Source organism: Tachysurus vachellii, chromosome 19, assembly GCF_030014155.1.
Source record: "Tachysurus vachellii isolate PV-2020 chromosome 19, HZAU_Pvac_v1, whole genome shotgun sequence".
Classification (NCBI taxonomy): domain Eukaryota; kingdom Metazoa; phylum Chordata; class Actinopteri; order Siluriformes; family Bagridae; genus Tachysurus; species Tachysurus vachellii.
In genome coordinates, this window is record NC_083478.1 from 8,211,872 (window position 1) to 8,226,225 (window position 14,354).

At 37.8% G+C, this 14,354-nt stretch overlaps 1 protein-coding gene across 4 annotated transcripts; it reads right to left on the bottom strand.

The window, feature by feature from the left end:
* Positions 1 to 369: 369 nt before the first annotated feature.
* On the bottom strand, positions 370 to 13,586 carry klhl17 (kelch-like family member 17). Of its 4 annotated transcripts, XM_060893531.1 has the most exons (13): positions 13,566 to 13,586; positions 13,374 to 13,494; positions 8,846 to 9,104; positions 7,970 to 8,091; positions 7,354 to 7,575; positions 5,074 to 5,190; positions 4,675 to 4,888; positions 4,440 to 4,584; positions 4,113 to 4,280; positions 3,614 to 3,702; positions 3,305 to 3,378; positions 2,720 to 2,901; positions 370 to 2,221 (listed from the first exon to the last, which is right to left on the bottom strand). In XM_060893531.1, exons 3-13 carry the CDS (start codon positions 9,057 to 9,059, stop codon positions 1,993 to 1,995), a joined length of 1,776 nt encoding a protein of 591 aa, XP_060749514.1. In that variant the 5' UTR covers positions 9,060 to 9,104; positions 13,374 to 13,494; positions 13,566 to 13,586; the 3' UTR covers positions 370 to 1,992. The 4 variants fall into 4 exon arrangements, with proteins under 4 accessions (XP_060749514.1, XP_060749518.1, XP_060749520.1 ...); XM_060893535.1 differs by lacking the exons at positions 13,374 to 13,494; positions 13,566 to 13,586 and adding an exon at positions 12,540 to 12,680; XM_060893537.1 differs by lacking the exons at positions 13,374 to 13,494; positions 13,566 to 13,586 and having other exon boundaries at positions 7,970 to 8,674; positions 8,846 to 8,979.
* Between the last annotated feature and the right edge of the window lie 768 nt (positions 13,587 to 14,354).

Genomic DNA, 14,354 nt, shown 5'->3' on the forward strand with positions numbered 1-14,354 from the left:
TAGCTTTGTCGTGTATAGCAGTTTCACGTGTCAACATCTGTTTATCTAAGAAATATGCCTAATAATCATTATATTTCTAGATTAATAATCAGAGGAACAATCCAAAAAAAGTTGTAAATAATAATAATAATAATAAATATTGATATGTCATTATTTTGCCATACATTTGTATTATGTAATTATTACTAAATAATGACTATTTTGTCCACATAGTTATTATTTTATTAGTAGTAGTAGTAGTAGTAGTAGTATCTAAATGAACAGGCTTCAGACGAAAAAAAAATACATTTTTGTCCTAAATCAGCACACACCAAATCATACAAATCCACATTACATTTGAAAACAGCTTTATTTTTTGTGAACAGTAGTATATTGCTCCATCTGAGAATAGTGCAAAAAATAAGTAATAATTAAGTTTCCTTAATAAATATAACAAAACATTATAAATAAACAACACAAAACATTTAAAACAAAATGAACTGAAAAAAGTCATGTTTACATACACATTGCACGGTTGAATATGAATTTCCGTTAATGTAAAGTCTTTTCTTTTCCTCAGGGTTAGTTATCCTGGAAAAAAAATGCTCAAACCAGCATGGCACCGTCTCTGCCACAGAAATGAACAGAGAGTCTCTATAGACTGAATTATCACTCATAATCCCTGCATCTTCTGTCTTAGCACAGGTCTATCTTCTATCTTAGCACATCATTCAAAAAGGAAAATAAAAAAGTTGTAACTTCTTAGAAGTTATGCTACATTTATTAATCAAAGTGTATGTGACAATGAGTAAGGGTTTTATAATCCTGCATCCTCACTGTCACAATTCTCCAAGTCGGTTTTCTCCTCTAATGTAGGATGCATTGGTAGTTGCTAATACCCATGACATCTCAGCAGCACACACACACACATCCTCTCTCTTTCTCTCTCTCCCTCTCTAACCAGATTGAACCCGATGGTGTAAAAGAACCGAATGTACTGAAATGCAATATATACACAAGACCGAATCCTATACAAGTGAAGGAAATAGGATTAAGTATCTGCAACTGACTAGAATTAATCAAAAGCAGTGGGTTTGTCTTTCTCAAGACAAACCTGTGAACACTACATGAAAATGAATGTGAGGTAATGTGAGGTTGCTGTAGGTCACATCTACTTTCAGTATGGCTATACCCCTTAATAGAGAATCCTGTCTCTACATCGTCCCCCTTTATTCATGGTATGATTGCAGAGTCATACACAGTAATTTATCAAGGCTTCAGATACATGGCTACATGTCTATGAACTCAATATTATTTACTACACAGAAAAAACCTCCAACATTCTCACTTATTTGATATTTAAATATCAGACATCATGTTTTTTCCCACAAAGTGGTCCTTCTGCATAAAACATCTCTGAATTAGTGTCGTGTTTTTTTTTTTACATTTAATAAAATAAATAAGAAAATATATTCAACATGTATTAGAATTCTCTGGTCAACATTTAGAGTATGTTTATATCATCCAGCACTGTATGAAGTCTCTCTGCTTGGGTGTGTCCATGCACAATGGTGAAATGTGGCAGCGTTGCACATCACTGCCACCTAGTGTGGCACAGCAGCACTACAATGTTTTATTCTGCCAAGACCAAATTTCAGTAAACATGCAAGGCAGAACCCAAGAACTACATTCCTAGGTGAAATATTTAATTTTTATATATTATTGCAGTATCATTATTTAAAAAAAAAACAAATACATTACAGTATACATCATATACAAGTGACTTAAAAATGGCAGAGAGACTCTGCACTTTCAAGCATCGGGGTGGAAGGTGCAGGGTGAGGAGGGCAGAAGTTTGTGGGCTTCACTTTTCATATTTAACTGTTTTACCTCTCTTCACCTGTGCTATGGTCCATAAATCGCTTCTCCCACCACCAGAGCTCACACTGAGCAGTTGCGCCTCTTGGCCACACAGGGCAGGCCGCTAGAGCTCAGTCGGGTCTTCACCCTTTGTCAAAGACTGGTGGAGGAGACGGATAACGTGGGTGAGGATGGTGGAGGGAAGTTGAGCAGCTCCAGGACGGCCACTCCTACACTGCTACGGCGTGTGAACATGCACGACGCCGCCACCCACTTGTTGCTGCGTGGATTGTACTTCTCGATGGAGTTGAGGCTGGAGCTGCCATCATTTCCTCCAACAGCATAGAGCCAGCCATCCATGGCCACCAGGTCATGAGTACTCCTGAAGAAGATGAGTAAATTTACGATATTCATAGTATACATAATGTTTAGGCATTTTTGTTTAACGTGGCACAGTGGTGTAAATTGTGAATTTATATAAGCAGTGTGTAGATCAATGATGGAGCATTCAAATGAGCTGTAGAATTATGCAAAGAGGACAGACACTGTGCAGGAATTAATCTCAACTTAACTTGGGGAAATGATAAGTAGTGCTAGTTCTGCAATCTACAAAATGTCTCAGACTTTTGCTGAAAACAAACCTCTTGCTGCTTGTCTAATCTGACCTGCTTGCTCTGCAATCAGAAACCCTTCATGATTAAATTAGCTACTGATTAAATAATTAAATCAGATATTGTGTCATTAGCTGCAATAGTTCCGTCTGACCTCTCTGGTCTTACATTGTCACCCAGTTCTTTCTTAAGTGATTTTTAAGGAGCACTATACCCAGTTTACATGTGCAGCTATTTACCTGAAGATGTTCACTGACATAGTTGCTTACCTCCGGATGTTCATCGGGGCCACTCCTTCCCATGTGTTGGTTTTAGGGTTATACCGCTCTACTGAGTTCAGACAGCTTGTTCCATCATTGCCTCCAGCAACATAAAGCATTCCCTCCAATACAGCAACACCAGCACTGCTCCTCCGGCTTAGCATGTTGGCTATGGCAGTCCATGCATTACTCTAAGAAAAGAATAATAACAATGAAACTATAAGTGGTTTTGGGGTAAAACCATAAAGAGTCTGTTAAAGAAGCAATGAGGACTGCTGTCTATGAGAACTTTCCCAAAGCACTAAGTAAATCTACATGTGAAAGTGACCAGTTCTCAGCAGCTCTGCTCGGATTGGGCAGTAGAGCTCATTTCCTTGCCAGAAACATATAAATAAAAGTCAGAGTAGCTTGCTAGATCCATTGTTAATATTACCTATGATTTAAAAAAAACCCTTGGAAAATTGAAACATAACGCTTTAGAAATCTTAACCCTGAAACCTTGTAGCTGTCTAAATTTTGAAATACATTTATTTATGATAACAGAATAGCTTTTATAAAGTTATACTAACTTTTTGCTCAAACAAAATTAAGTACCTGTGGATCATATTTCTCTACTGTGGCTAGGTGTGAGGAGCTATCATATCCACCAACTGCATACAGACTGCCATCTGAAAACATAGCCAGGTATACATTTGTTAATGGGAGTTAAAAAGGTAACATTGTTTTATGCTTTAGCAGCCACTTCTGGAAAAATAAAATGTGAAAATTACAGGTCTTGTCTTGCAAAATGAATCAGTCGTATTTTGCAGGAACTCTGATGATTATGAGTGTCGTCATTTACAACCATAAGCATTAAATTATTCTGTGGTAGTTACGCAGAGAGGCTTCCAACGAAAAGTTCACCTAGTGTGGCCACTCTCACATATCTTCTCCTGGTACTCATGGCAGCAGTGGAGGTCCAGGTGCCAGTTAGTGGGTCATACCTCTCTGCACTAGAGGATAGAAGAAGAAAAGCTGGATATTAGTGGATACAGCAAAGGAAAACATCCATTCAGATCTTAGTCCCCTTTTGCTGTTATAATAAACTTCTTATTAACACTCTTAGGCGAAGGCTGTCCACTAGATTTTGGAACATTGCTCTGGAGATAAGATTGATTAGATAGATAGATAGATAGATAGATAGATAGATAGATAGATAGATAGATAGACAGATAGACAGACAGACAGACAGACAGACAGACTGATTGATTGATTAACTGGCAGTGTGGGGTGTTGATATTCTTTTAGGTAATTTTATCTCTTATTGAATATCAATAAAATATTGACATTCCTAGAAAAGGAGGTTCGTTTATGTGGTTTATCATCAACTACCTTTCTTTCTAAACCCATGAGGATATTTTACCTGTTAAGACAGGATGCACCATCATAGCCTCCAGCTGCATAGAGTAAACCATGAAGCACTGCCACACCCAGACAGCTCCTCCTGGTTCCCATAGATACCTCTGGTTGCCAGCCATTGGTCACAGGATCATATGACTCAACAGTGGCCAAGTCAGATGTGCCGTCATACCTGACGTCAAGAAATTGAAGGTTAAATTGTAACTTGACATTCATTGACTTGTCTAAATCTCTTATAAAAAGCCAATGATGTGCTAACACATGCTCAAGTAGATGTATGCCAAGAATAACAGAGAAAGTACATCAGAGACAGAGATAAGAAGCTTGTTACCCGCCTACAGCATACAGCTTATTCCCAATAGCAGCAACTCCAACTCGGGCCCGTCGTGTAGACATAGACGCCACCATGTGCCAGCGGTCTGTCCTGGTGTCGTAGGCCTCACAGTCTCCATGTATGGCAAAGAGACTGCCGCCACCTGAGAAGGATCACAATGGATTGCTTAATTTCCATCAACTAGAAGCCAGCTTCATGTAAAAAAACTCAAATTGTAACTTGATGTACTGACCCACAGCAAACAGCACAGGGCTGGCACCCTCACAGCGACGGGGCCGAGTGCGACAGTTACTCAGCACACCCCTCTGCTCGGGCATCAGATGATATTTAAGTGCTTCTATCAACAGATCTTTACACTCCGAGTGGTGGCGCACCAGCAGCTCCGTGTCCACGTTACTCATTAGGAAATCCCGCGTCAACAACGGCAGACGCACACACTTCATCAGCTGGAGGAGATTGTTGCCCAGTGTGAGAGATTGAGGCAGACAGGGTATCAGCGGGAGAAAACCAGAGAAGGGATAATCAAGTAATTTAAGGTAGTTTATATATGTACTTAGATATATTGATAATCTTTATAATGTACTGTAAACATACAGTATACAATATGCTTAACTAACAGGAATACACTCACCCTGGGTACATGTTGCCTTCGCCCATCAATATCATGCTTAACCCAGCTCAATACGGCCCTGTACACTTCCTCTTCTGATGGAACATTTAAATTGTCACTAGAGATAAGGTCCAGCACCTGTAGTGCACACACAACACAGCAATATAAAATGTCCGGTTTATCCTGTTTAGCACATGTATATACAGTACACATAAGTATTCCGATAATGGAAAATCTCTGGATCTACATGAATCAGTTAATAACTTAATCACTTTCAAAATACATGACAAACATCTTTACAATAGCTAACTTTCAGTTTAAAATATTTAAATCTGATAGACATTCATTCAGTTATTTATAATAGCTAATTACACACAATTTACACCGAGCTATTAAGTCTATAGTGCTTTATGCAGTGATGTAGAAATAAAAAAAGCAAGGATTTGAACATTGTTTCTGAAATGTTGTTTTCCACCTTTAAAAGCAAACCACACCTCATATTTAAAAGTTTTTTCGCCACAGGTGAGAACATATTACACTCTGGCACAGAACTTTACCATACAGGCAAGGTCAGGGGTAAAAGACAGTGGACACACCGATTACACCATTTACAGTCCTGCTCATAAATGCATACAGGTGTTTTTGTGCTTGTCTGTAAGTTTATACATGTGTCTGTTGGTGGAAGTGAAATAGTTGCGAGTTTCCCTGGTCTTAAACCTTAAATCTCGGCACATGTCACAGCTGAGTAGGCGCAAGGATAAACTGCATACTGCTGCAGTGACACAAGCCACCAACACCTGCTGTGAAAAACACAGAGAACACAGAGAGCAAGCCAGAGAGAGTGGGGAAAAAACCCAAGTGCAAAGCCCTTTTCATCAGCTACTGTCAGTCATGAAACAACACATTTAAAAAGGATTTGAGGAACACAGCCTTTCAGTGTCAGAGTGACAGACCTCAACGAAGCAAAAGAACCAGAAGTCAGATTATTCAGAAAAGAGCTTTTACTTAAAAGAGAAACCATCAACAACAGACAAATGTTGCGCAATGGAGAATAAAAGGAACAGCCAGATCATTTCAGATATTGCTGAAAAAAGCATACATGACATCTGAAAGACAGCATGCTGACCTAGTATAGGATTTGTGTCTAGGCTCAATCAGGGATGACTGGCAGAGATCTGAACTTCTCATTCATATTATTGCATTACATTGCTCGCTTCCTATATTCCATCTGGGGACAAAAGGAAAGGAACAGTACAGCAAATGTATTTGACAAGAGACCCTTCCTTGCTCACTGAAGCATCCCTTTAATATGGATTACTTATTACTGACTTGTTGCTGTACAACTGTACAACCCGTCACATAACAGATCTGGGTATTAATACAACACAAAGCAATTACGGAAATGTACGAACATTGCTGTTGAAATGTTTTTGATAATGTGCTGTGAATAAGTGCTTGTTGTTACTTAATGCTATCAATATGTATTAGGTCATTCTTGTCAGGTAAGAGAATTTATACCACATCCTTGCATCACATCCTACAATAACAAGGGAGCTTGTGTACAGTATCCTCTCTTGGACAGCCTCCTCTCTCCTCACTTCCTCCTGGTCTATTTAAAGACTTGATGCATCCCTAATGAGGGCACACTTCAATCGATGTTAGGGTCATTGGATGAAAAGATTTAGGAATGAGACTTTGATTAGTGCAGGAACTGTAGCCTGAGACCCATTTAACTCTAAAATGAATTTCACGAAGCATCGCTAAAATTTATTGTATTTAAATGTATGCAGTAATATTTTGTTTTATTTATTATGTTGAGGAGATTTCTGAAATTTATTTCTAAAAATATAAGAAACCAGGTGGTTTTGAATTCCACCACTATGACCAAAAAAACAACAACAACAACAACAACAACAACAAAGAGAGACCCAGTGGTTATGCTTCATGGACCACTGGCTTATGTGCTGCTGTCTCAAGTCCCCCTAATGCTTGCAGTCATTCTCCAAGATATGCTTTTGGGATATCAATATGGTGTGGATCAATGATAGAACTTTCAAATGAGCTGTAGAATTATGCAAAGAGGACAGACACTGTGCAGGAATTAATCTTAACTTAAATTGGGCAAATGATAAATGTGATTATCAACAATTGTGTTTGTTCATTAACAAAAATCTGGTGACCAAAAGTTAAACACTAAAAAGAAGCTGCTAATGCATGTTAACTGTAGGATTGAGTTGAAGTTGCTGAACTCCTTGAACAACAAATTTTCTTTCAAATCTCATTCTACCACTGGGTCCTCACCTGTTTGAGAGGCAGCAGCATGAACTCCTCGGTCTTGGACACCTCCACAAAATGCTGCAGAACATATTTGTGAGCAGACTTGAGCAGGTCACTGCAGGAGTGTGTGTCAGCAAAGCCACGGATGCCCAGGCAGTTAGAGGGGTCCAGCTGACCGAGAAGGAACTTGCAGCAGGCATCTCTTACTCCATTCAGCTGCAGGAGGCTGGCCGCCGGGAGCAGCGTCTTTACACACCAGACAGACAACCAAAACCCAGAAAGCTTAGCCTTAGTCAAGATATACTGTACAATACAATCTTTTTGATTATTTTGATCCATGTCCAGACTTGGTATTAATATCCGTCTCTGGTCTCATAGTCTATCACAAGAGGATCGCAGAGTAGGATAAAGGTCTTGAATGCATTTTCAATGACCACTTGTGATTCCCGAAGTAATTTTCAATTAAAAAAAAAAATCATTTCACTGCATATTGTACTATGTACAGTTATGTATGGAATTAATACAATTTTAATTTGTATATAGTCTCAGACTTTTTGACTGCATTGTATATCACAATACTGAAAATGAGATCAAGTATCATGTGATATGATATTTCTGCCAAGACACCCCTAAGTTGTACCTGCACATTTCCTTCTCCCACTACTATCTCAGCGGTGTAGGCATACTGAACCAACTGCTCCAATGCCTGTGGATCAATGTCATGCAGTGTAACGTGGGTCTGACGGCTCTCCGACATCTCATCTACACACACACACACACACACACACAATTTGATATAGCAGATTTGATATAAAAGAAAGGTCGGGTTAATGTGGGGTTAGAAAGCATGCTGATAATAAAGCCTGGGTTAAATTAAGACACTTAAATGAAATAAAAGTGTTTGTCAAACCAGGCTACTGAGTCGAAGAGGTGTTTCTTTGACATTTACTATTTCCCCTTGTCTCCAGCTAGTATTTTCACCTATAAGCTCTTCTTCTCAGTGAGGGGTGCTCATACACTTTGGTTTAAATGAACTGCTCAGAGGTTTGAGATGAAGTCAGACGTGTGTTGGTGTGTGGTAAGATCAGAACAGTAACACTAAACTACTTTGCACTCTGTCCTTAGACATACTGTAACATCACACTGTAGCCTGATGAGGGATGACAAATAAGAAAAAACAAGACCCCTGCTGACCTAAGACCGGAAAGGGAAAAGAATACACATGGAAAACATAGGCCAGTGGGGAAAGGAGGTAAAACAGGAAGTGATTCAATAGGAACAAATAGGCTGAACAAATTTAGCTTGCACAGTCCTAGCTTTAATATCAGAAACGGATTCAAAAATCCTTTTAAGTTTAAGTATGAATGCAAGTGTGATTGTATTAGATAGGCACATTCACACAGATGGGACAGAATACAACATAATGTAAAGGACTAAGAAAAAAATAGTTATTTTAAGTAGTTCTTACTTTCTGTTTTGCTTTTGATGAGATGATATACACTGTAAGATCACCTACTAGTAAACATGGCATGGAAGTAGGGGCTGCAGGACGCCAGCACCACTTTGTGAGCCTTGATCTCCTTGTTGGCCACATGCAGCACGATGTCGCAGAGCAGGCCGCGTTGCCGCATCCTGTTCATGGACACAAACGAGTCGTGGTAGTGGCGTTTGGAGTTGTGCGAGATGCTGTGGCCGTCGCGATTTACCAGTTGCATGCCTCCCTCCATCATGCTGCGATCTGAGGCCTGCTGTTGCCTGAGCCTCAGTCCCAGCAGCTGTATAGGGGAAAAAAAAGCTCCTGATTGACCAACGTTCACTGCGTATTCGCTAATTCACAATGTATAAAGAAAAATGCTGTTTTTCTAACAAGAAAGAATACCAGTGAATGTACACAAATAATTCCTGATTCATCATTAATTTATATCAAGTTATAAAACAATACGAGAGAAGGACAACTGCAAGATCAAGCTCATTATGTTGGCTTCTGTTTTCCTATTTATTTTGTTTGATTTAGTTCTTAATGAGAAATCTCCATTTCTCCAGTAGACAATGGAGATGAATGTTACATTAAAGGACCACAAGTATGCGCCTTTGACCACTACTTAAATATCAAAACTTTATAGGTTTGCCCCAGAATAATTCTGAGCAGAGTTAATCTCAGACCTGTGGGAAAAAAAATACCTTTAGCTAATCTATGAAAGCCTGAATAAGAACTTTGTGCATTTTTATGGCCATATTTAGATTTAAATTTTAATTTTGTCTCCTTCAAAAGATTAGAGAATACTTCCTAATGTGAGGTCCACACACAGCACCTTGCAACAAAGCGACTGAAGATTCATTTTCAGTGAGAATAGGCAACTTCTGGCAAAATGAGCAGCCACACTATTTGCCATTATTTGAATTTAATATACACACAGTCCTGCTTCAGTATGCTGGAGTCTACATAGTACAGTGACTGGATAAAGAACCTTAAGAATACTTCCTAACAATTCCTAAGTAATCTACGAATGACTCCTAAGATTTTAATCCGGGTGGCAAGAAACCATTTTTTTTCCCTCGGTAGTTGATTCTTTTTATTTGTTACTAGTATAAATAAGTACAGAAGAAAATATGTTGACTGTGCAGCTAAAGATAATAATGATGCCAATAAGTGATAAGCCAATAAGTTGAGAAGTACACTTTGATGTCATGACAGTTCTTGCTAATGCAACTCCGCAATCTGTTTGAGAAATCTTTCATTCTCTAAGCAACAGGAAGCGGTTCCCTACTGCCACCTTCCAGTCCCCTAGAAGCAGACATTCATGAAAATGGGCTCATCAGAGCTGATGCAGTAGCCAAGTGACTTAATAAATAATGAGCACTTCATATTTTAAATTATGGCTAATTATGACTGCTGTATATCCTTGGAAAACATCAAAAACTTACACAAAAACCTTCTTGTCTGAAACTGATTGCTCGACATGCACTGTGGAATAAAACAATCCTGGAAAGACTGATCGTAAAAAGGTGATAAAAAAGCAGCATTTCAGAAATCTAATAACATCAGAAATTAAGCAATGCTTCCAAAAAATGCAGACTTTGTATATGCATTTAATGACTCTTGACCAGATCTGTCTCAAGTAATATCTAATACAACAAACAACAAATTCCTAAAATGTTCATGAGCAACAACATTTAAAGTAAAATGAAAAAGAAAAAACAGCAACAGGCTGCAATAAAGGTTGTATATAAGCATGTTTTAAGCTACAGGAAGGTAAGGCTTACTTTCAAGAGTTTTAGAATATAATATTAGGACTTATTAACTCTTTGAAGGGGAAAATCCCTGCATGCTGTTGACCAAACTGGAAGACATTTATAAAACATGCACAGACTCTTTAAACACTCCAGGTGAGGTTTTACAGTTTAAAGCTGTTGCAGAGAGAAATCATGAAGAATTAATTTGTTGTGAGTTAAAATTGGTGGTCTCACATCTCTGCATATGACATCCTCAGCAACCAGCAAGCTCTGGAAGGGTCAGAAATGTTTATCCAAACTTCCAGAATGTAAAAGCTGCTATGATGTGCTTTGTGTGAGAATCCAGTGTATTATCTGACACTCGATGAGCCTATAATATAAGCGTATATAAATATAAATCTACAGGTAAAGCTTGTAAACTACTAATATTATTATATCTACAGTTTTAAAAAAACATGTTATTCCCAATATGACAATGAAATAAAGCTCACTAGTTTCTTCATTTTAAGCTTTTAAGCCCACCCCTAGCTGAAACAGCCCCGGCCCTTACACTAATGTACTCCATGAAGTATTCATGATATTAAAGCAAACGTACTGAAGTATTTTCAGGAGTATTTTCAAACTTTCAGGACTTACATTGCAAACTGTGTTTGTTGTGTTTTCTATTTGTGGACATACAATTTCAAATGAAACTGTGTATTACAGTTTACAATTTCATTTACACAAACGTCCAAATTTCAAATGGATTCTCAATTGCATCGAAACCTGTCAATACTATGGGGTGTGTTTGTGTTTAGAAGTGGCATCAGTCGTAGTCGACATACAAGAAGGAAAATGTGCTGAAAAGACAATTGTGCTTCCCTGTTATCTGAATGAAGAATAGTCAGGATATATATTTTAATCTCTTGTCATTCATTCAAAAACAATGGTTTGTTTACTATAGTTACATGCATTTATATTTAGTGTAAATTTAAATTAGTCATAATACAATGTGTTTGTTTGTTTTGTTTGAGGGACACTAGTAAGACCAAATAAAACATTCTCTAAACATAAAGAGCAAGTGGGGTCAATATCATTATAAATCTAAAAACGCAACCACAAACACACTATGCAATTAAATTACATATTATGAAATAATAATTTAAAAAAATACCTCCGTACAGAAAGCAACATCTCTTGTAACAGATTTTCACTGACATTTCAATTCTGTACAATTCACATTACAAACAGCAGAGTGCACTAACAAAATAAACTGCACCTTTAATGCATTTTCACATAGATTACAATGAGCCAACTGTGGATTACTGGTGGGAAAGAGCAAACAGGTGTAAGAAAGGCAGCTGCATGAAAGAATTACACGGATTTTCACTTATAATAGTTTAATCAGTCATGTGTTCTTTCAAGATGTCACCGAACTCTTTCAAGACTGAGGATTCATAGAGGTGTTAATGACGATTCTCTAGGTGGCAAGGAAAAATCTGCTTGTGTAAGTGTTATTGCTGAATTTTCCCCTTTTAAGACAGTGTAATAAAATGCTTTACTCTGAAAACCCACCATCACCCAATCCATCTCAATATCCAACCCCACCCCGTCCCCTCATGTGTAGACAAACTGGTTACCATGGCAATACCCCATCCCTTTAGACACCACCATCCATCTGTCTGACTCAGCATACTGAGTCACATCACAATAACAGATGTCATGACTAAATGCAGCTTTGCATCTTTCCCTGGCCTGATCAGAACAGCTGTCCCTACAGTTTATAGCCTTTAGTGCCTATGGCTCAGAAATCTCCATGCTCTGTAAAATGATGAGCATCATCTCCTCACTTCATGCCCTTCCTACCCTATCACCCCCAACACACACACAAACACACACACACACACACACACACACACACACACACACACACACACACACACACACACCCTTCTGACTTACACACAGGATCCACAGGGGAAACACTGCTTTCTTACCTGTAACAGCAGACACCTGTCTCCTAGAGCCGCTCCTCTAATAATTCTAGAAACGTATCGGACTCAACCCAATCAACTGAGCAGTGCAGTGCGCGTGAAACATGCGTACAGATCCCTAGTCTAGTTTGCGCTTTTGTATGTTGTTGACGTAAATGCAGCCGCACGAGTGCTGCGCGATGACGTCATAATTTAAGGTAGCACGGCCGAAACGTCATTGAACATCGATCATTTAGATTTATACTGACGTCGTCGATTTACAAACATGTATGGTCTGACTACTACTGCGCCAAATATATAAAATACCTAATTGCATATTAGTGAGGAAATCAATGCTATGCATGTTAAGCTCGGTATATCTTACATTAGGTAATCAGTCCACCTTAAAACTTTATTGCATTTGAAATTGTCTTGGGTCTTTAAATCCAAACTGGATTTTTTTTTTTTTTGTAGAAATCTTTTAATGTGCACATTTAAAGATTAATGTTGTCGCCCAGACGTTTAATACAGTTTTATATTTTGTTACATATCCAATAAAGGATATGTAGCAATAAGCTAGCACCTAGCCATGATATGGACCAAGCACCAGTTTACCGGTAGAAGCTTTATTTAATACAGTTAGCATCGCGGCTAGCTGTGACTTCTGTTCCTGAGGTAAACTGTAAAACCCTGAACAAAGGCGTTGACAGAAAAGCGGTTGCTGCTTTTATTAGATCAGACTTCAGGCAGTCAGGTTTACTTCAGCTTCATCAAACCAAAAATAAGCTTTACTTGTACACGAGCTGTGCTGACATGTAAAAGTATAACGTTAATTAAACCCCTCGAGCAGAAACTCACCTGACGGCGTCGTCTGTGTCTGATTGACAGCGCCTGCTTCTTTCTGTGAAAAGCTCTCTCCAGTTTTAACAGAAACCGAAATGATATTGGGTCGAAGCAATGTTTTCCCCCTCAGCCAAAACTGTCCACGAAACGAGAAAATAAATAAATAAATAAATAAATAAATAAATAAACGGAGATGAGTGTAATTACTTATAGCATCCAAACACAGACCTCACACCAGGGGTTGCCAGATCCGCGTGAGAAATACACCTATCTTGGATAACGTGTTATATTGTATTGGGTGTTGTAGATCACATTTAAAGACATCATAGTAATTAAAAGTAATTAATTCCGTATTGCATAAGATTGTTAGAATATACATGTTATACACATATACATAGTTATAAATATTATACATATAAATATTAGTATATCTGTGATTAAGATAAGTGATGAGATACTTATTTTGTGGCTAACCAACAACATAAAGAAAAAAAACAGAAAACAGATAGAATACAGTTTTTTTAATTTATTTATTAATACAAATTGTAATCATTGGACAAATAACAAAGATTATAATGTCGTGTATTTGAACATTATGTACTTCTCTGTTTATGTTTTGCACCATATTGGGGGAAGTTCAATTTGTTTTATTTATTAATACAATAATAATAATGTTTGTTTTGCTGTTTGCCTATCTAAATAGGAGTAGTAACAAAGATGCAAGACACTTTCCATATTTCCATTTGTTTTTCTATAATATTATGTCCTAATCCTAATTTATTACCTTCGGAAAAAAAATGACTCAATCATTCACAATTGTTGTGGTATAATTAGTCACAATGCATTTATAAATCAATGTACTAATATAAAAAATGTTTTTATTATATGGATGCAAATTAATACATAAAATATGCATCTGGCAACACTATAACGCCCTCCCTGCTGTTTTACAGCTGTGGACAGCTGAATGAAGCGAATTAATTTTTTGTTTCACTT